Here is a 24,998-nt window from a genome sequence, read left to right on the forward strand (position 1 = left end):
AATTTTAATTACCATGCATTCCTAGAGGATAACGTGTCTTAAGTCCCTCTATGCCACCTTAGGTGGAAGTAGAGGATGGAGATCCTGGAGGAAGCATGGCCACTAGTACTGTGGAGTACGTGTGTTTCTGTACATCGTGGAACATAATTTTGTTGTCTGGTTGCATTAATACGTTGACCAAAAAAATCAAGAATATAAAATTCCACCATCATTGTGTCCGAATACCTTTGTTTACCCATTCTCTATTTTATTCATGTTATGTAGTGACAAGCGCCTCAGCCAAATTCTGAGTATTTGGTTCTAGAACAGGATTTGTTACAAACGAATTGTTTGACCCTTGACACTCACCTGTAAAATAGACACACTGACCTCCTAACCTCTGAAGAGAGTGATGAAAATCAAGTGGGAGGAAAAGTGAGGAAGCACTGCGGAAAACATATTGAGGAACACGAGACGGTTGCTCTAGTTTGGGTCATCACTACCCGCCCCTGCCCAGTCCGCGCGGGAGGCTTGGCGCGGGACTGCGCAGGCGCTCCCCCGTCGGCCCCACCCCACCTTCGTCGGCCCCGCCCCACTTCTGTCGACCCCGCCCAACCGGCGCCAGGCGCGCGCACGCCGCCCGGCGTCCTCGCTCCCGGGGCGTAGCCCAGCTTGCGCCGGAGTCACCGAGGTTCCCCCCAACACCGGAAGTGACCCTGGCGGGTTTGCCTTCAAATTCTCGGAGAGTGGAAGCAGCGCCCCGAGACTGGTGACCAGGCAGTGCTGGGTCCGTGAGCACAAAACAGGGTGGTTGGGACAGGACAGGGCAGGGCCCTCCTTCATCGCTGCCCGGTGCCCCACTCGGCCCTCCCGCTCCGCCTGCCGCTGGGCGGTTTCCCGAGGAGCCTCGGAGACACAGGTGAGTGTTGGCTCTCTAGGTCTCCTGGGAATCCCCGACCCACGTGGCCGGGTCGGCGAGGGATTCGGGAGCCTGTGATGCGATCCCGCTGCGCATTCTGCTGTGAACTTGCCGGTGCCTGCGCCGAGGTCCTAGGTTCTTGCTGTTGTCGCTGACACCTGTGGCTCGGATGACGGTTCCCCCTACCGGAGGAGTCTTGTCCGGCCGGAGACTTCTGAGGGCTCCTGCCGATCCCACTCTAGGCCTGTCCTTAGAGAAGTCTCCGGCCGAGACAACCTGTTTTTATTTCCTCGCTTTTTTGACGGGTCCTCTCCCGAATTCGTCCACGCCCCCGCCCGAAACCCTCTACCCTAAAAAAAACACCAAAAGCCTAGACTTTGGGGATGCAGCTTCCTTTCTTATGTTTTGTTAGGTAGGTGTGCTATTGTTGAGCATGTTCTTTCTTATTTAGTTTATTCTGGAGCCGGGCGTCCTCTGGGAGGCTATGGCCCTTTTTGTTTAGAGTCGGTACCTTTTACAAAACGTATCCCTCGAAACTTTGTTTCATACTGTATATTATACGGTGATGAAGTTAGCGATGAACGTGGGTCCTTAATGCTTTGCAGTGGATAGTCTCAGGCCCTTATTTACTCAAAAATAATTTTCTCTTTTAACTGCGAAGTGCCATTTTTATATCAGTTACTAACATTTATATCAGTTATTAACATTGCTCCTCTTTTGAAAGCACTCATTTGTCTTCCTCTTTGAAATCAGACCTTTAGATACTGCTGAGGACATTCCTAACGTTTTAGAATGTGTGCGATAAATCTTTGCCCCATAGTCACAATGCTAGAACACCAAGGTATTGAAAGATTCTTGTGATGTTCATACAGGCCTAAATATCTCAGTGTGCAGCCTTATTTTCTTTTCCAAAGGAGATGGTTTTTGTAATCATTGAGTTCTCACACAAAGAAATAGTGGCAAAACTCTTTGTCTTGTATTAGTATTAATAACTTGTGACTTGTTTCATATCTTAAAAAAAAAAAAGGGAATGCCAATCGACTTTCCAGCATTCTTAGACTATGAAAAGTTATATAAAGCTCCTTTATGGCATTGGTCATTCAAGACCTTTTTACATTTTATAGATTCAGTATTAGGCATATTATATAGTCTACAACGGATTCTGCATCTTATTTTAAACTGGTATCACAATTCTGACAAATACTAAGGATTAGAGAATCTTGTAGAATTTACTGTATTAAAAACAATGTTGAATTTCTGTTTACAACAATGGTTCTGGATTGTTTGTTTTTTAGCTGTTTGACTGCTTAAAAAGATACTCTTTGTGGACCACACAGCATCACATTAAGTTTGCTAGAAATTTTGCTGTAATATTGAGTTTTTAGTGTTTAAAAAATTTTGACTCTGTTATTTGAATTAAAATTTCATGTTGCATCTTACTTAGTTTAAATAAATGAATTTAGTCATTAAGATAAATACTCAGTACACTTAAGCAAAAGGGTGGTTCTGATAGGAAGGATCATGTAAAGGAAAAGCTTGCTGTGAGATAAAGCATGCATCACCTATGCTTATGTTTATTTTTCTCTTTAATAATCTCTTTAAAAACCAACAGTGTGTTTTTGGACAGTCTCAGTTTTTATAATTTTATAATCTCATTTTTGTTCTATTAATTGAACCAACAGGTAGTGTTTACAGTTCACTGTGGTTAAACTTTGGTCTACAGGCTTTTCTTCACATATATTCATTTCTTCAAGTACTGCCAGATATTGTGTCAGGTAGACCCAAATTCTGTCTTCCTAAAGTGTAATTTTGGCAATGATAAGGATATATTCTTGAAAATTGAAGAATCTCATAAATTTACAGTGTTGACGTTCATTTGAGAAGAAGAATGTGTGATACTAAGAATAGGAAAATTTGTTTTTTGTCTAACATTTATTCATTGCATGGTATTTTGATACATTTTCAGTAAACACATCATTTCTTTGATAACCAAGAATTTTTCAGGTCATTTTTAATGTGGCCTTGGATTGACTTTACATTTGTTTGTTAGAAAATGTCGATTCATTGGCTCCTCAGGAATTTTATCTGACTAGAAAGAAGTATCCATAACACGGAACCTTCAGAGAAGGCCTGGAGTGACTCTGTGAATTTTGGAGCATTGAGCCCTGGCCCTCAGAAATACAAAGGGACAACCTATATATAATCAACAATTTAGATTTTTTTTTTTTTTACTTGGGGAAAGGGAAGAAAGATCTGGAGGGAGTCTGTTAAGGAAAAGAGAGAGAGAAGGAAGAGACGTTAGAGTCTTGCTATCTGTGCTTATCCAGATAAGCCATATACTGCCAGCAGCCAGCTCCAGCTGTACCCTTATAACATTATTGCTCAGACTAGGCGTCACTGTAGGGCATATATAGCTTCAGAGCAAAAGCAGTCGCACAGTTCTGGTAGGGGTGATTTGAGGATCAAGCAGTGTGAGAGTGCTGAGGGTCAGAAACTGGACAAAAGTAAGAAATCTTAGTAGTTAGACAAAACCTGACAGCATTCATTCATTCGAAGATTTACTGAGTATCTGCTGTGTGAAAGGAAGCATGGTTCTGGGTGCTGGGGATATATCCGTAAAATAGCAGAGAGCCATGGTCCCTGACCACAGAGCTCTTATTAAGATGGAATATTATGGGCTTCCCTGGTGGCACAGTGGTTGAGAGTCCGCCTGCCGATGCAGGGTACGTGGGTTCGTGCCCCGGTCCGGGAGGATCCCACATGCCGCGGAGCGGCTGGGCCCGTGAGCCATGGCCGCTGAGCCTGCGCGTCCGGAGCCTGTGCTCTGCAACGGGAGAGGCCACAACAGTGAGAGGCCCGCGTACAGCAAAAAAAAAAAAAAAAAAAAAAAAAAAAAAAGATGGAATAGTATCAGTGGTCATGCTTTTCAGTCACGGGATTTTTTTTGCTTTTCTTTTGGACCCCAGGTGCTCAGTCTTGAATTACTTATAGACCTTAGTTCATAGCTGTATTGCTTCATGACAAATTACCCAAAAACTTAATGGCTTAAAACAACAAACATTCATTGTCTCACGGTTTCTTTGGTCAGGCTCTGGGCATAACTTGGCTAGGTGCTTCTGATTCAGGGTCTTGCACAGGCTATAGTCAAGGTATCAGTCAGGGCTGCATTTATCTCAAGGGTCAGCTGAGGGAGGATCCAACTTCCTGCCTCCCTCACATGGTTGTTGGCAGGATTCAGTTCCTCTGGTCTGTTGGACTGGGGGCCTCAGTTCCTCACTGGCTGTTGCCCTTGGGCCTCCATCAGTTCTTTGCCATGTGAGCCTCTGCACTGGGCAACTCACAACATGGTAGTTGGTTTTCCCTTAGAGTAGTCCAACGAGAGAGGAAAAGATAGTAAGCAAGGTGGAAGTCCCAGTCTAATCTCAGAAATGATGTTCCATTATTTTTGTATATTCTGTTTGTTACAAGCTCACATTCAAGGGGAGATGATTACATAAGGGTATGGACACTAGGAAGCAGAGGTCATTGAGAGCCACCTTACAGGCTCTTTGTGACTATTGATGGATATAAGGCCCTTCTTTTGTTGTATTTATTTTTGGTTACTCCCCTACCCTCCATCCTCTTTCTTTATTCATATTTCCCTATCTCACCCTCCACAGACACTGTAATATATTTAATATATGTTCTTCGGTGTGTATGTGTCCTTTAAAAAAGAGTGTTTTATTCGCCATATATATTGGGTTGGCCAAAAAGTTTGTACAGGTTCCATGACATCTTACGGAAAAACCCGAACAAACTTTTTGGCCAGCCCAATAAATATAGCATGATTTTAAGTTTATAAAATGATCTTGGCACTTAGACCTTGTTCTATGTCTAAGTATTTTTTACACCTAACCCTGTATTTTGATGATCTATCCATGTTGCTATTTGCATATTTTGTTCATTGCTTCCATCTGCTACGTAGTATTCCATAGGGTGCATCCACCATATTTCCTTATCTATTTTCTTAGCAGGGAATAGATAGATTACCTCCAGCTATTGACTTCTCAAACAGTTCTGTCATTAACATCCAAAAACAAGTCCCTTTGTGGATCTGTGTGAAATTTCCTCTGGAATATTTACAGAAAAGTAGGGTTACAGGGTCGTAGGATATATGCATACATAATTTCTCTAAGTACTGCCAGATTGCTCTCCAAAATGATTATACCAGTTTCTGCCCACACATTGTATGTGAGAATGTCCTTTTTCCCAAATAATTGCCAATACTTAGTATTATTGGATTTATTAATTTTTTTAATCTGGTAAATGTAAAAGGATTCTCTCATTGCATTCTTCTATTACTAGTATCTGTACTTGTAACCATTTGGGATTTCCCTTCCATGAATTACGCTTTATGCCTTTATGCGCTACCCATTTTTTTAAAAAATTTATTTATTTATTTATTTATGTGTTGGGTCTTCGTTTCTGTGCGAGAGCTTTCTCCAGTTGCGGCAAGTGGGGGCCACTCTTCATCGCGGTGCGCGGGGCCTCTCACTATCACGGCCTCTCATTGCGGAGCACAGCCTCCAGACGCACAGGCTCAGTAATTGTGGCTCACGGGCCTAGTTGCTCCGCGGCATGTGGGATCTTCCCAGACCAGGGCTCGAACCTGTGTCCCCTGCATTGGCAGGCAGATTCTCAACCACTGCACCACCAGGGAAGCCCGCTACCCATTTTTGTATGATTTTGTATGAAGTTCTTTTGTCCGTTAGTGTGAGGAATTACAAGGATGGATTTTCTCAACTTAGATTATAATTGCATTCCTGTCTTGGTCATGGAGAGAGAGAGAGAGAGAGAGAATGCGCGCTGATACATTGTTAGTTAGCTAATCATTTTTTTCTTTTTTTTAGCGCGCTGATACATTGTTAGTTAGCTAATCATTTTTTTCTTTTTTTTAGTTAGCTAATCTTTTATTTAAGATTACCACATCATGTTCATAAGTGAAATAGACTTTTTATTGCTGTTAATTAGTTTTGAAATTGAGGTGATTCTCACCTCATAAAAAGTTGATCAGTTTTCCCCTTGTTTTCTGGGCCAATTTTTATGTAATTGGAATTAGCTTCTGTCTACAGGGTAGGTAAAAACCCACCTATAAAAACCCCATATCCATATATCCACATCCTACTAAGTACAAAGACTATGCTTAGTTCTTGTATATGGAAAGTTTCAGGGAAGATGCATTTAGCATTTATTGAAGACCTACTCTTTGCCAAGTACTATGGTAGGGACTCTAAATAGCCATTTATTCCTTCTAGTGCAACTCTTGGAAATAGTTACTATCCCAATTACAGATTTAAAAACTAAGGCTCATTAAAGTTAAGGGGCTGGACAAAGGTGGCAGAATTACAGTTCCAACCAAGATTCTTCTAACCTCAAAACACGTGTGTTTTCTGCTGTGTCACAGCGCCCTCCAAAAAATGATCTAACATTCTACATTTGTTCTGCAGATGTTCAATAAGACTTGTATGTCACGCACTGCAGTTACCATCTCAGACCTTTCCTCTGTAAATCCTGCTCTAAAAGAACTTAGAGATTCAAGGTAGACAAGTGCCTTGAGATGAAGGCCTCAGTAAAGTGCCAGGGGACTTTAGAAGGGGGAGGGCTTATTTTGAACTGGGAAGTTCAGAAGGTTGACATACTAGGAGAATTGGCATCTGAGTGGGGTTTTGACACATAGGTAGGGTTTGACTGTGGGAACCTGAGAAATTTCTTTGAAGGAGTGGAAATTAGCATGAACAAATGTATAGAGATGGAAAGTACATTGTGAGTGTCTTCAGGGATCCTTGGAAAGTATACTTTTAAAAAACTCTTTGTAGTACTTATTTTTAAGAGGTAATATTAAATGTTTCTTTCTTTTTTAGCTTATAATTGAGCATGAGTCTTCTTATGATTAGTGAGAATGTAAAATTGGCCCGTGAATATGCATTGCTGGGAAATTATGACTCTGCAATGGTCTATTATCAGGGAGTTCTTGATCAAATGAACAAGTATCTATACTCAGTCAAAGATACATACCTCCAGCAGAAATGGCAACAGGTAAGAAACATGACTGATGTTTGTTTTAATAGTTTAAAATACTCATGTAAATAGGTAGTGCTTTTGCAGCTTTACGTTAAGAGTGTATAATTTATTACATGGATTTGTATATAATGTTTCTTAAAACTTGATTATTATATTAGTCCATATTCGCCATCATCAGTATGATGAGTTCTCAGTTATTCTAATTTTTGGAATCTAATAGTAATGGTTTTGACATTTTTTTCTAGATCGCATTTTTACCTGGTAAAATTAGAATTGACTTTATTAAGCCATTATTGAAACTGCAGATGACACCTGAATCTTACAAGTACCATATTCTCTATAGAACATCATAAAGCAGACCATACTTGCATCCCACTTGAGGAACTTCAGTCACTGAGGACCAGTAAAAGTTTATAGGTAGAAACTATAAACAGGTCCAGTTGAATATGGCATTTATAATAGGGTTCAACAATGTCACAGGAGAGAAATATTATAGAAATTAATAGTCTTTTTGTGCTGGTCTTTTAGGTAGAGTATTATCCCTCAGATTCTACTAAACTGCTTTTTTCATAGTATTCCATATTTGTCCTAAATTTCTTTAAAAGAGAGAAATACTCTACCTCTTTGAACTTGACCTCTTTCCTTAAGTCTGCCTCTGCATATTTTACATTAGACGGGGAAAACACTTTATTTCATAAAGAGTCTTAAATTTGTCACTGAAAGACTTTTAAGACCTTTTGTTCTTAGGCCAGCAGCTTTTACTTAAAAAGTCTAAGCTTTTTTATAAGGATATTTAAATCATTTAGTTTTAAAACCAAATATTACTAACTTCATTTCAGTGTTTCATATATGTGTGTGTGTGTGTGTGTGTGTGTGTGTGTGTGTGTGTGTGTGTGTGTGTGTGTGTAGTTTTAAAGTTGAGTCAAGACTGCTTTTAAAAAAAATATATTGGTTGTGTGTGGATTGAGCCATTTATCCTCTGAAGCTTTATTTTTCAAACTGTGGGATGCAGTCCATTAGTGAGTTATGAAATTAGTGGATTCTGATCAGCATTTTTAAAGTCAATTAAGTAGCATAAGAACCATCAAAGCGCAACTTGCAAAAGTATTGTTTTTACCAAACTTTGAAGTTACAGCTAACTTTTAAATTTGTTATGCATTTTGAATAAGAACCATAAGTCAGTCATGATGGCTTCATTAGCCAGGAAACTTAATTCATTTTATCAGAATTAATTTTGCAATTAGAAATAAAGAATTCATGAACCATTATTAAAATTTCAACAGAATATTTTGGTATGGTTTCCTGGATATCCGATGTCAAAATGGAGGCTTCTGACATCTTTAATAAATGGCCCAACTTAATCTTGGCAGTGATTTATTAGTTATAGAAATTTAAAGCGCCATATTCTCCTTTGAAATCAGGTTTGGCAGGAAATAAATGTGGAAGCTAAACATGTTAAGGATATCATGAAAACACTAGAAAGCTTTAAACTAGACAGCACTCCATTAAAAGCTGCACAGCATGAGCTTCCAGCGTCCGAGGGAGAAGTCTGGTCCCTGCCTGTGCCTGTTGAACGAAGGTAAGTGGAGACCCTTTAAGAAACACACTGGCACGGAAAACTGATAGCATTGGTTCTACCTAGGAAGAGAACTGGGGACTGAGAGATGGGAATGGGAGAGGGTTTTTTACTGAATACCTTTTGTAACTCTTAAATTGTACATCATGTAACTCTGCCTCATTTCAGTAAGTTAAATTTAGGTAGACATAGACCAAAAATATGCTTTTGTGAATGAGCTTAAAGTAGTGGAGGCACTGTTATCTTATGGAAGGAACATGGGGATGGAGATTGAAATATCTGGGCTCTAGGTCTGTATCATTATTTGTAGCTCTGGGAAAATCATGTAACCTTTCTAGAGCTCAGCTTTTTGTTATGTAAAGTGAGGGAATTAGACTAAAACAGTGGTTCTCAAAAAGCTATCACAGAATACTGCTATTTATCAAGCTATACTGCTGCTAAAATTTAAAAATGGGCTTTTTAGTTCACAGAAAAAAAGAAAAGATAAAATGTTCTCAATTATAGGTTTTTTTCTTTGGTGTTTTTATCCCCAGTTTCCTATTACCTGGTGCCAGCAAATGAACAATTAGTGAAAGTTGATACTTACTGAAATGCAAAAGAGCCAATTATGCTTAGTTCCACTGCATATTTTTTAACTGATGAGTGTGCAAGTGGGTGTCATTTATCTATTTTACTCACATAATAGATTTCCTAGTTTATATTGTGGGTTTAAATACATTAGTGTAAAATAGCATTGTACAAAAAACACTGACTTTCAGGTTCTTTGTCCCTTAACCAGTTTGAGAACCTTGCATTAAAACGTTGCTCAGGTGTTTTTCAGGTGTTTAAGATTCTATCATTATAACTGTTAATTCTCAGTTGTATTTTGTGATAGGTGCTAGATATTGAGTGCTCACGGAGTTCTGAGCACTAATATGGGATACACGTGTTATTTTATTTATTTCTTACAATAAGCCTTCCAAATAAGTCATATTTTTTCTGTGTTTCAGGTAAGATAGCTGAGGTAGAGGGAAGTTAAGTAACTTTTTCCAATTATCACAGAGGTAATAACTGGTGGAGCTAGGATTCGAATCCAGATGTGTTTGATTACAAAGCTGGCACTCTGCCATACCAGTCATTCCCAAACTCTAGCATACATAAAGATCTCCTGGGATACTCATTCAGAATGTGGATGCTGGGGCTTCACTCCCAGAGAATCTGGTGTAATAGCAGGTGGAGCCCAGAAGTCTTCAGGTGATTCTGATACAGGTGGTCAATGGATCACACTTCGAGAAGTACCATACCAAAGTGTTCCCCCTCCAGTTTAAAATTAACTGATGGATATTGATTGTTTCTTAGTCACTTTGATTTTCTTCAGCTCCAGATAAAAGTACTAATGTTCTATTATTGACTCTGATACCTTCTGAATATTTACTAAATTTTACCCTTACTCTAAGTACTTTTATGTATATTTTCTCTTTTATTTTAGAATTCACTAAAAATTTTTTAAAAAGTACAGCAATAGGCTCATTAAAGAAAAATAGGAAAATGCATAAAAGTAGGGGGGAGATCATAGAGTCATCCTAGTGCAACTTCTAGTCTTTTATGCATTGTTTATTTTCATAGTTGTAGTTGTGCTATATCCATAATATAGAACCTTGTACCCTGTTTTTTTAAAAAATCCTAAAAGTAGACAACAATTATCATACACTTACCAAATACCGTGTTAATTGCTTTACATATATTACATATATTACTCAATTCTCAAAACAGTCTTAGAAGGTAGGTACTAAACTTGTAGCCCCAATTTCTGATAAGGACACTTAAGCTTAGATAGGTTAAGTAATTTGCTCTTCATATTGTAAACGTTGATAATTTATAAGCCATCTTAGACCTTATTCTCTGCTACTTTTAAAGGGTTGTTTGCTACTCTTTTGAGGGATATAACCTACATAGTTAATCATGCTCTTATTCATTGTTTCCTCTTTTTTTTTAAATTTTATTTATTTTTGGCCACGTTGGATCTTCATTGCTGCACACAGGCTTTCTCTAGTTGCGGCGAGCAGGGGCTACTCCTCGTTGCGGTGTGTGGACTTCTCATTGCGGTGTTTCTGTTGTTGTGGAGAACGGGCCCTAGGGCACGCGGGCTCAATAGTTGTGGCGCACAGGCCTAGTTGCTCCACGGCATGTGGGATCTTCCCAGACCAGAGATCACACCTGTGTCCCCTGCATTGGCAGGCGGATTCTTAACCACTGCGCCACCAGGGAAGTCCTCCCCTTTTTTGTTGTTATAAATAAAGTGAATATTTTTCCACATTTATGATTACTTTTTCTTAATTTCAAAAGTAGAACTAATAATAGATGAGTCAAGTTGTGTTTTTATTTTATTTTACCTATGAATATGTCTTACTCCTACTTTCTTTTTTTTCCCTCCTTCTGGAGAATCATCATTTGGCCCTTGTATTAGTCTACTCTGGCTGCCATAACAAAATACCACAGACTGGGTGGCTTAAGCAACAGGAACTTGTGTCCTCACATGGCAGAGGGAACAGCAAGCTTTCTGGTGTCTCTTAATAAGGATACTAATTCCGAGATCGGCCCCACCCTTTTGATCTTATTTACCTTTTTTTTTCTTTTTTTTTTTTTGCGGTACGCGGGCCTCTCACTGTTGTGGCCTCTCCCATTGCGGAGCACAGGCTCCGGACGCGCAGGCTCAGCAGCCATGGCTCACGGGCCCAGCCACTCCACGGTATGTGGGATCTTCCTGGACCGGGGCACGAACCCGCGTTCCCTGCATTGGGAGGCAGACTCTCAACCACTGCGCCACCAGGGAAGCCCCTTATTTACCTTTAATTACTTCCTTACTTCAAATGATCACATTGGGGTTTAGGAATTCAACATAATGAATTTTGGAGGGGTACAAACATTCAGTCTATAACAGCCCTGTAACTCCTTTATCAATTACTGGTAAGAACTTTCCAATGAATAGATGTGCCCAGTGATTATTCAGTTGATTTCAAATTTAATGAACTGTTTGGTTGCCACAATCTAATATGTGGAGGCAGGAGGCTTCTCTCTTAGGGGTAATGGAAAGTTGAGTTAAATGAGTCTTTCATCTTGAAAAGTCTGTGATGATGAACCCTAGTGTCCCTCCTTATTGCTTCTGGCTTTTCTTCAATATTTTTTTCTGTCTCTGATTTTAAATGCCCTGGATTACTATTAACTACAAAGTTCTCCTCTTTGACTTTATTTGCTGCATCTTTCTATTTCTTCCTGTAATTTATTTTACTTGCTTCCTCAACTGAATATCCCTCAAAACTCTTTATTTTTCTGTTGGTCTTAATCTGTACTCATGCTTAAGAGCGCTTATTCTTTCAACTCCCATGGTGATTCTAACCTTGACATTGCCTAAATTTTAATCCCATTTGAAGAACAGATTTAACTGATCCAGCATTCTAGTGCTGTGCACAAATATGTTTGTACAGGAGGTTCATTGAAGCCTTTTAGAGGAAAGATTAGAAGTAGAATAAAACTTTTTGGTATGATTCTTTTAAAATGTCTTTTAAAAGTCAGCTGATGTCCCTCAAACATCTTCTCATCTCACTGAATAAAACCCAAAGTTTTCAGTATGTCCCTCAGTGCCACCCTGTGAGATCTGGTTCCCTGCCGCCTCTGTGACCTAAGTTCTTACAGTTCTCTCCCTCAGCCTTCTTGAACAAGTCAAACACAAATGCTTCAGTTCTCTGCACTTGCCTTTCCTTCAACTCAGATGTTTGATGGCTTGTTCTCTCACTTCTTTCAGGTCTCTACTTAAATGTCACCTCAGAAAGGCCATCTCTGATCACCCTACCTATATCATTCCGTAGACCCTACCATTCTTTATTTTCTTAGATAGCATTTAGCATCATCTGATGTACTGTTTATTTCTTCATTGAAACCCCCTCTGCCCCCACACACACTTGAATGTGAGCCTGTGAGAGTAAAGGCTTTTATTAAAGTTATTTAAAAAATTTTTTTACTTTAAATGCAGAGTAGTGCCTGTCAGTAGTAATAGTTCAGTAAATTATTTTTCAGATAAATGAATAGCAGTAAGAAGTGGATAAAGGGACTTCCCTGGCAGTCCAGTGGTTAGGACTCCATGCTTCCACTGCAGGGAGCATGGGTTCCATCCCTGGTCAGGGTACTAAGATTGTGCAAACCACAAGGCACGGCCAAAAAAAAAAAAAAAAAAGAAGTGGATAAAGTGTGCCACATTTTATGTGACTGACTGCCAGCTAGCCATTAAAAGTCATTTATGAGGTGATGATAGAGGAAAGAATACCGGCAATGCCTCATGATATAATGAGTAGAGAAAAATAAGAGCATATGTGTATATAATGGTTCCAATTTTGTTTAAATGAAAGGCAACCGTAAGAAAATAAACTAATATGTTAAGTGGTTAACTCTGGATAGTGGGGTTAAGGTGACTTTTTCAAATTCTTTATACTTTATTATAATTCAGTGTCTATTTTATATTATTTTTCTTAAGAGGAAAAATAAATATATATTTTAAAGCAGTATCCCTACTTGGCTATCCAAGTTTCTAAATCCAAAATTGAACCCTCATCATTCCTTTCACATATATATTGGTTTGGCTTTATCATCCTCCCAAATTCTCATTCTCAACCTTTCACATCTAAGAGTATCTTTTTTCATAGTGTCTCTTAGATTTTTATCATTACTCCTTGAGCTAGGCCCTCATCTCATGCCTTGATAACATCTCCCTGCTTTTTCTGTTTCCTTCATCAGTGTATCTTATTATTAGACTGATCTTTCTAAAACCTTTTCAGTGGCCGCCAGCTAAAAACCAAGCCTCTTGAACTGGCAGTGTTTAGATCTACTTACTGAACCACCTTATCTGTTCAGTATCATGTTTTAATGTTTACCATTGTCTTCACAGTTAGTAACTTTATAACCTTTACGTAGATTAAGCTCATCTTGCTTTCTTTGCTTTTCTTCACTGATTTTCTTGTCTGCAATTGTACCATCTTGTTTAGGTCAACTTCTGTGTTTCCAGGTCCAATTTACTTTGTCTTCAAGAGGCCACTCCCATTGCCACAGTACTAGATCTCTTTCACACTTTCTAGTATACTTGCCTAGTCTTATGTATCTTCTTCTTTCTTAACTGTACTTGAGGTATTTGAGGATAGGACTCCCCTGCCTTTTTTTATTGCTTATTTTACTGGCCCCAACCAAGTCTAGAAGTGTAGTAGGAGCCTAATAAGTATTTGAGAGGTCTAAATCCTGCCACAGAAATAAAGATGAAGTGATCTACATAGAGGTAAAGCACCGTACATGAGTTCTTTTTTTTTTTTTTTTTTTTTTTTTTTTTTTTTTTTTTTTTTTTTTTTTTTTTTTTTTTTGTGCTGTATGTGGGCCTCTGATTGTTGTGGCCTCTCCCGTTGCGGAGCACAGGCTCCGGACGCGCAGGCTCAGCGGCCATGGCTCACGGGCCCAGCCGCTCCGCGGCATGTGGGATCTTCCCGGACCGGGACACGAACCCGTGTCCCCTGCATCGGCAGGCGGACTCTCAACCACTGCGCCACCAGGGAAGCCCCCGTACATGAGTTCTTGTAACTGTCCATAGCCAGTGCTTATGGCGGTTTTTTTTTTAATGGGAAAATGATTAAATTTTATTAATTAAAACAGAACTGTGATACATTCTAAATAAAATGGTACCAAATTGCACATATATCAGTACATAAGTGTGAAGTCTACACCTGTGCTTTGTTCTTGCTTTTTCGATAAAACTCCCTTCTCTGATTATTGTTCTCTTTTCAGTTTCCAAGAATCAGACTAATTTTTCATCTAATCCGATATACAATAGCTATTTCCTTTTAAAAGAGAGGTGATGATCACTTGACTTCTATTATTTCTACCATAAAACCATAGTGCACCACAGACAGCTATGCCCAGTTTAAATGCTAGACCTTAGATTTCAGTGACCTCAAGTTTATTCTTTTATCTTGTGTTCAGTTATGCCTTTGCTTCTTTAGTTCATAAACTAACTTACACACTACGTGTGTTCATCTATATATGGACCAACTCCAAGAGTTGAGTATGATTTTCATGATCTTGTATTTGATTAGACCCTCACCGGGACCTAGAAAACGCCAGTCGTCTCAGTACAGTGACCCTAAACCACAGGGTAACCGTCCAAGTACAACTGTCAGAGTTCACCGTCCATCCGCACACAGTGTTCACAATGACAGAGGGAAAGCTGTTCGTTGTCGGGAAAAGAAAGAACAGAATAAAGGAAGAGAGGAAAAGGTAAATGTTACTGATTTTCATAAATGAAAAAGTTATTTATTAACCTTAAAAATGAAGACTGTACAAATTTTAATAATTTTTAGTAATTAAATCTGCTACTATAATAAAACCATAGTCACACTCCACCTAGGCTAGGATTTTTCCTATTCACTATTCAACAAATAATTTTGGTTTTTTTGTTTGTTTTGTTGTTGTTGTTGTTTTGCGGTACGTGGGCCTCTCACTGCTGTGGCCTCTCCCGTTGCGGAGCACAGGCTCCGGACGCGCAGGCTCAGCAGCCATGGCTCACGGGCCCAGCCGCTCTGCGGCATGTGGGATCTTCCCGGACCGGGGCACAAACCCATGTCCCTTGCATCGGCAGGAGGACTCTCAACCACTGCACCACCAGGGAAGCCCTATTTTGGTTGTTTTTTGTAACTTTCTATCTTGATACAATTTCAGACTTGCAAACAAGTTACAAGAATGGTATAAAGAACTTCCAGTGTGGTGAATTGGGAGATTGAGATTGACATGTATACACTGATGTGTATAAAATGGATGACTAATAAGAACATGCTGTATAAAAAAATAAATAAAAGAAAAAAAAAAGAACTTCCATATATTCTTTACCCAGTTTTACCAGTTATTAATATTATGTCCCTTTTGCTTTATCATTTACTCTCTGTATATACTTTATTTTTCCTGAAGCATTGAGAGTAAGTTGTAGAAATGAAGTCATGCCCTTTTACCCTTAGATGTTTTAGAGTCAATTTCCTAAATACTAGGACATTGTTTCACATAAAAACAATGTAGTGATCAAAATTCATAAATTTTGCATTGATACAGTACTGTTATCTAATACATAGACCTTTATAAAATTTTGCCAGTTATCCCAATAATGTCATTTATAGCTCCCCCTGCCCCCCGTGCCAGGACCCAATATAGAAGCATACATTGCATTTGGTTGTCATGTTTCTTTAGTCTCTTTTATTTTTTTTTATTTTATTTTTTAAATTTATTTTATTTATTTTTGGCTGCATTGGGTCTTCGTTGTTGCATGAGGGTTTTCTCTAGTTGCAGTGAGCAGGGGCTACTCTTCGTTGCAGTGTGCGGGCTTCTCATTGCAGTGGCTTCTCTTGTTGTGGAGCACGGGCTCTACGTGCAGGCTTGGTAGTTGTGGCATGAGGGCTCAATAGTTGTGGCTCGCGGGCTCTAGAGCGCAGGCTTAGTAGTTGTGACGCACGGGCTTAGTTGCTCAGCAGCATGTGGGATCTTCCTGGACTGGGGCTCGAACCTGTGTCCCCTGCATTGGCAGGCGGATTCTTACCACTGTGCCACCAGGGAAGCCCTCTTTAGTCTCTTTTAATGTGAACATTTCCTCTGCCTTTATCTTTTTTGGCCTGACTTTTTAAGAGTTATTTTGTGGAATGTTCCTCGGTTTGGATTTGCCTGATGTTTCCTCATGATTAGATTTAAGGTTGTGCATTTTTGGCAGGCATACCACTGAAGTGAAGTTTTGTTCTTCTCAGTGTATCATATAAGGAGGCACAGGATGTTTACTTGTTCTGTTACTTGTGATAAATTGGATCACTTGGTTAGGGTGGTGTCTGCCAAGTCCCTCCACTATACAGTTACTCTTTTTCCCTTTATAGTAGTTTGTGGGGAGATACTTTGAGGTTATATAAATATTGTATTTCTCATTAAAGTTTCAGTTACTTGCTTTAGCATCCAGTGATTCTTGCCTGAAGCAGTTATTCCTCTGATAATTGAAAAATCATTTTCTAATGCTATTATCTCTTCTACATTAATTACTTGACATTGAACTGCAAGAAAAAACTCTTATCTCTTCCCCTTTATTTAATTTTATCAGTATGGACTGGTGGACTCTTATTTTATTCAGTGAATTAAAATCTATTACTATCTTTTTGATACTTAAATTGTCCAAGATTTGAGGAGTGGGAGACCCTTGAAGCTGGGTCTTAAGTCTTTTTGACACATACTCACCATTCTCTGAGCATTTCCTCATTTTCTGGCAAAATAGGATGTTCCAGGCTCTTCGTGTATTTACCCCATTTCTCCAGGAAACCTTGGTTCCTATTAGTGAGGAATGAGATTTATAAACCAAGATTTCAGTACCAATTATTATTTGAGGGCCTGTGCTCTCTTACAGTAAGAAATATATGGGACTCTGAGAACCTAGTTTCTGTCCTCTCTACTTCCACCTCCCCAGTCCCTTGCCCCAGGCACATACCTAGTCTATGAAATGGTAAAGTACAGGCTCACTTCTTGGCTTGTTGTACCAAAAGGACCCCTCCACACCACCTGGGCAAAGTGAAAACTGGGTTAAGCAAATGTAAAGCCCCCAGTGCTGCCCATTCAGTCCTTTTCAAAACATCATATCATGGGCTGCCCTGGTGGCGCAGTGGTTGAGAGTCCGCCTGCCGATGCAGGGGACGCGGGTTCATGCCCTGGTCAGGAATATCCCACATGCCGCAGAGCAGCTGGGCCCGTGAGCCGTGGCCGCTGAGCCTGCGCATCCAGAGCCTGTGCTCTGCGACGGGAGAGGCCACAACAGTGAGAGGCCCGCGTACCGCAAAAAAAAAACAAACAAAAAAACCCCAAAAAAACCCATCATATCAGCTCGTACTTCAGGATCTTTTTCCTAAATTTGCAATCTAACTTTGTAATTCTGCTTGAGAACCTCATCCAGTAACCAGCCAAGCCACACCTTTAAATATAACCTTCCTTGTTGATATAGATACAGATGTGCATTTAGCTCTTGATTTTGTGTCATCACCTTTATTCTCCGTCCTCCCCATTTCTGGAGGTCATTTGCCCTTGTACATCTGGATAGTCAGTTCCCTTGAGTCCCTCTCACCATCGTTCCATTGTCCCGTATTTCTGTACTTTCAGCAACAGCAGTGCTATTGTAGTTCCTGAAACAAGGAAGGGTATGCGCAAGGTGGCTAATGCCTCTGGCCTTAGGCAGTATTATCAATACCAAGGTTGCCCTCGCCTATCATCTATGGTTTGGGTTGTAAGCCTTTTAACCATCTGTGGTTTGTAGAGCTCAATGTCCTATACCTTTTTCATTTTATATCTATACTTTTATACCCTGAGAAATGATGTGTAGAACCTGAGGTACTATAATCAGCAAATCAGTTGTCCAAGATAAATTAAATTGAATTAATATGATTTGCTTGTTAAAACAGGAAGATATAAAGCTTTTCAAAAATATAGCATGGTGATTAAGAGTATGGGCTTTGGAATCATGTAGACTTGTATTTAAGCACCATCCCTGCTGTTTCTGGATGTATTACCATAAGCTACTTGGGCTTTCTAAATTTTATCCCCTCATATATAAAATTATTTTAACGCCTGTCTTATAGAGTTTTTGTAGGATAAATAAAATAACTTTAAAAAAAATTTTTATTTTATTTATTTTTGGTTGCGTTGGGTCTTCGTTGCTGTACCCGGGCTTTCTCTAGTTGCGTTGAGCAGGGGCTGCTCTTCATTGTGGTGCACGGGCTTCCTCATTGAGGTGGCTTCTCTTGTTGTGGAGCATGGGCTCTAGGCACAGGGGCTCAGTAGTTGTGCCTCGTGGGCTCTAGAGCACAGGCTCAGTAGTTGTGGCGCATGGGCTTAGTTGCTCCGCAGCATGTGGGATCTTCCCGGCCCAGGGCTCGAACCCACGTCCCCGGAATTGGCAGGCGGATTCTTAACCACTGCACCACTAGGGAAGCCCCAAGATAACTATTTTTTCTACCTAGTGTGTGCTCAATAAATGTTAGCTATTATTTCCCAAACATTCCAGGTAACTGAGATTTTTGTTACATATGCTATTGACTTAAACAGTTTCACCATTGCATTTTTTAAAATTTTAATGAAATATCTTAGAGGTTGATGACTACATTCAAAATGCTCTTTAATTTATCTAAATGCAAAAGTAGAATTATTAGGTTAAAAGTAGGATAAAAATAAATTCCCCAGAAGGAGGCTCACTTTGAAAAAAGTTCTTATTTACCAATGGAAGTATTTTAGCCTTCAGTTTAAAACAAATAGTGTTTCCATCACCCTTTGATTCTCTACTGTTTCAAGAATAGGGCAAGAGGACAAAGTATAATAAATAAACATAAAATCAGCTACATTAAGAGGAGATCTTAGGGGCTTCCCTGGTGGCACAGTGGTTGAGAGTCCGCCTGCCAATGCAGGGGACACAGGTTCGTGCCCCCGTCCGGGAAGATCCCATGTACCGCGGAGCGGCTAGGCCTGTGAGCCATGGCCGCTGAGCCTGCGTGTCCGGAGCCTGTGCTCTGCAATGGGAGAGGCCAGAACAGTGAGAGGCCCGCGTACTGCAAAAAAAAAAGAGGAGATCTTATCTGTGTCTTTGCTGAGTGTAGACATGACTTACGTGCTAAAATCCTCAGGACTTGACAGCCAAAGAACAAGTGTATAGAATAGATTTTCTTCCCAAATCAGCCAGTGTGTCTTTGTTGGTAATATATGCCCAGTGTTGAGAAACTTACATTTGGGGAGATCAGAATAATATATTTCAAACAATTATAGAAACAATTAGATGTTAAACTGGTGGTAGCTAGTGACTAAAAATAGCAGAATTCTTAGAAGGAGTTGGTAGTAGTGAGAAAGCTTCATGGAAGAGATAAAGCCATTAAGTCATACAGAATGAATAAATTTTTTTTCCTATTTAAAACCTTTTGTTACCTATTCACTTAGAAAATCAGAAAATAGAGCAAGTGAAAAAAGAAAACTCAGACTCACATTCTTACCCACCCAGAGTTCTGTTAATCTCATGGTATATGCTTTTAATGCTTTTCTATTGCGTGATTTTTTTTTTTTTTACCGTAACCGGAATCATAAAGTAGCCTGTTCTTTTCGATTATCAGTGTATCCTAACAGTCTTTCTATGTTGAGTTGGTCTATTCCTCTAAATAGTAGCTGTACAAATGACTAAAGAAAAGGAAATAAGAGCACAGAAACAAGTGTCTTCAGTGAAATGTCTCTCTTAAGTCTATTGCCCATTATGCAAATGAGTTTTCTTTTAGTCTTGAGTTTTGAGAGCTCTTTATATAGTCTAGAGACTAGTCCTTTGTCAGTTATGTATTTTGCAGATAGTTTCTTTAAGTGTGTAGCTTGTCTTTTCATTGTTTTCGCAGGATCTTTCACAAGGCAAAAGATTTTAATTTTGGTAAAGTCCAACATTTCCTTTTTATAAATTATGCTTTTGGTGTCAAGTTTGTAATTCTTTGCCTAGCCCTAGATCCCAAAATTTTTAAATTTTTTTCTTAAAAGTTTTATAATTTTATGTTTTACATCTAAGTCCATGATCTATTTTGAGTTGATTTTTGTGTAACGTGTGAGACTTAGGTCAAGGTTCATATTTTGCCTATACATGTTCAATTGCTCCAGCACCTTTTGTTGAAAAGGATTTGTTATAGCACAGAGAACTACATTCAATATCCTGTAATAAACTATATGGAAAAAATATGAAAAAGAATATACATGTATATGTGTGTGTGTATATATATAACTGAGTCACTGTACTGTACAGCAGAAATTAATACAACATTGTAAATATACTTCAATAAAATAAATTTTTTACACCTTGGTCAAAAATTATTTGGGCATATTTGTGTGGGTCTGTCTATGGGCTCTCTATTACATTTCACTGATAAATGTATCTGTCTCTCAACCAATACTCCACACAGTCTTGGTTACTATAGTTATATACTGTGTTATGTACATAGTAAGCTTGAAATTGAGTAGACTAATTCATCCCATTTTATTCTTCCTTTTCAAAGTTATTTTAGCTATTCTAGTTCCTTTTTTTTCATGTAAATTTTGAAATCAGCTTTTCTACATCTACAAAGAATCTTGCTGATATTTGGATAGGAATTATGTTAAACCTGTGTATCAGTTTGGGGGAAATTAAGATCTTTGTTGCATTGAGTCTTCCAATCCATGAACATGTTATCTCCTTTAGATCTTTGATTTCTTTCATCAGCATTGTGTAGTTTTCAGCATACAGGTCTTGCATATATTTTGTTAGATTTTAAACCTAAGTATTTCACTTTTCTAAGTGATTGTATCAGTGGTATTATATTTTTTATTTCAGTATCCACATATTTATTGCTAGTATATAGAAATACAAGTGACTTAAATTCTTTTAGGGCTTCCCTGGTGGCGCAGTGGTTGAGAGTCCGCCTGCCGATGCAGGGGACGCGGGTTCCTGCCCCGGTCCAGGAAGATCCCACATGCCACGGAGCGGCTGGGCCCATGAGCCATGGCCGCTGAGCCTGCACGTCTGGAGCGCTCCGCAATGGGAAAGCCCACAACAGTAAGAGGCCCGCGTACTGCAAAAAAAAAAAAAGAAAAAAAAAATTCTTTTAAATTGTGGTTTAAATATGTATAACGTAAAATTTACCATTTTAGCCATTTTTAAGTATGCATTTCTTTTTTTTTTTTTTTTTTTGGCGGTATGCGGGCCTCTCACTGTTGTGGCCTCTCCCATTGCGGAGCACAGGCTCTGGACTCGCAGGCTCAGCAGCCACGGCTCACGGGCCCAGCCGCTCCACAGCATGTGGGATCTTCCTGGACCGGGGCACGAACCTGTGTCCCCTGCATCGGCAGGTGGACTCTCAACCACTGCACCACCAGGGAAGCCCTAAGTATGCATATCTTAAAGTGCAATTGAGTACATTCACATTGCTGTGGAACTATCACCACCATACATCCACAGAACGTTTTTAATTTTGCAAAACTGAAACTCTGTGCCCGTTAAACAATAACTCCCTGATAAGGAAAACTCTATTTTTCTTTCTGCTTGCTACTTACAAAACACTTCTGTACTCCAAATGTGTAGGATTTTTTTTCCACATCAAGCAATTCTTTGACACCAGTTGTGTGTCCTACAGTCTAACTCAACTGGCATCAGATCCACAGGTTAAGAGTTCAGTTGCACAGGGTGCCTCCACATCACATGCCAGTTGCAAGTCCAGCTTGTCACCTGTGCTTCTGACCAACTGGTATAAATCAGAGGTTACCAAAACAACCCCCTTGGGTTTGATAATTTGCTAGAGCAGCTCACAGAACTTAGGAAAACAGTTTTCTTACTAGATTTACCAGTTTATTACAAAGGATGCAATTCAGCAACAGCTAGATGGAAGAGAAGCCCAGGGCAAGGTACATGGGAAGGGATGCAGAGCTTCCATGCCTTCTCCAGATACGCCACCCTCCTAGCACCTCCGCATGTTCACCATACCCTATCCTTTTGGGGTTTTATGGAGGCTTCATTACGTGGGTATGATGGATTAAATCATTGGCCATTGGTGATTCATTGAACCTCCAACCTCTCTTTCTCCCCAGAGGTTGTGTGGTAGCACTGTAAGTTCCAACCCTCTAATCACAAGTTTGGTTCCCCTGACAACAGTCCCCATCCTGTGATTAACTAGGGGCTTTCCAAAAATCACCTCATTAACGTAAACTCAGGTTGAGTTGAAGGGGCTTGTTATGAGTATCAAAAAACACCTCTTTCACCTTTACTGCTCTGGATCTATTTCAGGAGCTGGGAACAAAAACTGCATATTATAACAAAAGATGCTTCCATTGCTCTTATCAGTTAGGAAATCATAAGGTTTTAGGAGTTATATGCCAGGAATAGGACTAAAACTAAGTATGTATTTCTCGTTATAAATCATAATATTGCATTCCCTGTTCCTTCCCCCTGCCCACAGCCCCTGGCAACCACTATTCTACTTTCTGTCTCTATGAGTTTGATTCCTCTAAGTACCTCACATGAGTGGAATCATACAGTATTTGTTCTTTTGTGACTGGCTTTTCCTACTTAGCCTAATGTCTTCAGGGTTCATCCATTTGATAGCATGTGCCAGAATGTCATTCCTTTTTAAGGCTAATATTCCATTGCATGTATATACCATATTTTGTTTATCCAGTCATCCATCAAAGGACACTTTGGTTGCTTCCACCTTTTGGCTATTGTAAATAATGCTTCTATGTCATGGGTATATAAATGTCTCTTCAAGACCCTGCTTTCAAGTCTTTTGGAGATATATATATATATATTCATATACAGAAGTATTCGTGTATAATTCTGTTTTTAATTTTTTGAGGAATCACCAAACGTTTCCACAGTGGCTGCATCATTTCACATTTCTACTAACTGCACAATGTTCCAATTTCTCCACATCTTTGCCAACACTTGTTATTTTCTTTTTTTAAAAAATAAATTTATTTATTTATTTATTTATGGCTACGTTGGGTCTTCGTTGCTGTGCGCGGGCTTTCTCTAGTTGCAGTGAGCAGGGGTTACTCTTTGTTGTGGTGTGCAGGCTTCTCATTGCAGTGGCTTCTCTTGTTGCAGAGCATGGGCTCTAGGCACACGGGCTTCAGTAGTTGTGGCACGTGGGCTCAGTATTTGTGGCTCGTGGGCTCTAGAGTGCAGGCTCAGTTGCCCCATGGCATGTGGGATCTTCCCAGACCAGGGATTGAATCCGTGTCTCCTGCATTGGCAGGCAGACTCTTAACCCACCAGGGAAGTCCCTGCCAACACTTGTTATTTTCTGTGTGTGGTTTTTTTAGTTAGTTAGTTAGTTTGTTCTAGTTTTGTAATAGTTTTGTAATAGCCATCCAAATGGTGTGAACTAGTATCTCACTAAGGTTTTGATTTGCATTTCCCTAATGATAAAATTGACTTTTTACGTATATTTAGTATCCTGCCACCTTGCTGAAGTCATTTATTCTAGGAGAATTTTTGTAGATTCCTTGGAATTCTCTGGGTAAACATCATGCCATCTGAAATAGAACAGTTTTATTTCTTCCTTTTGGATTTGTATGTATATATGTCCTTTTCTTGCTCTGTTACACTGGCTACAACTTCTAGCACTATGTTGAATAAATGTGATGAAAGTGGACATCCTGATCTTAGTGGGGAAAGCATTCAGTGTTTCATCATTAAATATAATGTTAGCTGTAGAATTTTTTTTTTGGTACGCGGATCTCTCACTGCTGTGGCCTCTCCCGTTGCGGAGCACAGGCTCCGGACGCGCAGGCTCAGCGGCCATGGCTCACAGGCCCAGCCGCTCTGCGGCATGTGGGATCTTCCCGGACCAGGGCACGAACCCACATGCCCTGCATCGGCAGGCGGACTCTCAACCACTGCGCCACCAGGGAAGCCCGCTGTAGAATTTTTGTGTGTGCTTCTTACCAAGTTGAAGAAATTCCTCTTTACCCCGAGTGGATGTTGAGTTCTGTCACGTGCTTTTTGGCATCTGTTGCATGATCGTGTAGTTTTCCTTCTTTGCCTGTTAATATGTGGATTATATTGATTTATTTATTGTTTGAATTTTGAACTAGCCTTGCATCCTTGGAATAAACCTCACTTGGTCATGGTATATAATTCTCTCTATATCTTACTGAATTATATTTGGTAATATTTTGTTAAGGATTTTTGCATTTATATTTATGAGGGATATTGGTCTATAATCTTTTTGTTTTGTTTTTTAATTCTCTTTGATTTTGGTATCACAGTAATAGTAGCTTCATAAAATGAATTGAAAAATGTTCATTCTTCTGGAAGAGATTGTGTAGAATTGGTAGTCCTTGTTTAAATGTTTGATAAAATTTTCCAATGAAACCATCTGGGCTTGGATATCTTTTTTGGAAGTTTTTAAATTATGAATTCAATTTCCCTAGAAGTTGAAGGGCTGTTTAAATGATCTTTTTCATAATAGTTGAGTTGTAGTAGTTTGTGTTTTTCAAATAGTGATCCATTTTGTCGAAGTTGTCAAATTTATTTTGAGCACCAAAAAGGAGTCTACATTCTTTTTAACCTCTACTGCTTTCTTTTACCTCCTGGTAGTTGTTAGTATTTTCCCTTAGAAATGTCAAAATTTGAAATTCCATAGCTCCCCTTGGCCGACCTATTATAGAATTGTTTCTCCTTTCTGCCTGTCTGAAATTTGTTTTGCTTTGTCTGCAAACATTCCCTCAGCACTGTGTTCTATGGGAGAAAATAAGATGAGAACTGTTGATATAAAGTGCCTTATATTTGTGTTTCCCTGGGCTTGCAGTTTAAGTTTCTAATAGGAACAGTGTCTTCTTTCTATCCCCCGCAGCTGCTCGTACAGAATAGATTAGTATCTGTGAATGAATAACAACTTC

The 24,998-nt window shown here is 39.4% G+C and overlaps 1 protein-coding gene across 2 annotated transcripts in view; it reads left to right on the forward strand.

Moving 5' to 3' along the window:
- The first annotated feature begins 681 nt into the window (after positions 1-681).
- The window catches only part of KATNA1 (katanin catalytic subunit A1), a 35,808-nt gene continuing 11,491 nt past the window's right edge, over positions 682-24,998 (forward strand). For both annotated transcript variants that reach the window (XM_082855521.1, XM_082855522.1), the window contains exons 1-4: positions 682-898; positions 6,799-6,973; positions 8,380-8,537; positions 14,642-14,822. In XM_082855521.1, coding sequence (XP_082711647.1) covers positions 6,812-6,973; positions 8,380-8,537; positions 14,642-14,822 — 501 coding nt within the window. In that variant the 5' untranslated portion in view covers positions 682-898; positions 6,799-6,811. The remainder of the gene's footprint in view (positions 899-6,798; positions 6,974-8,379; positions 8,538-14,641; positions 14,823-24,998) is intronic.

The sequence above is a fragment of the Leucopleurus acutus genome (genome assembly GCF_964270905.1).
Source record: "Leucopleurus acutus genome assembly, chromosome: 15".
In the NCBI taxonomy this organism is placed as follows: Eukaryota; Metazoa; Chordata; class Mammalia; order Artiodactyla; family Delphinidae; genus Leucopleurus; species Leucopleurus acutus.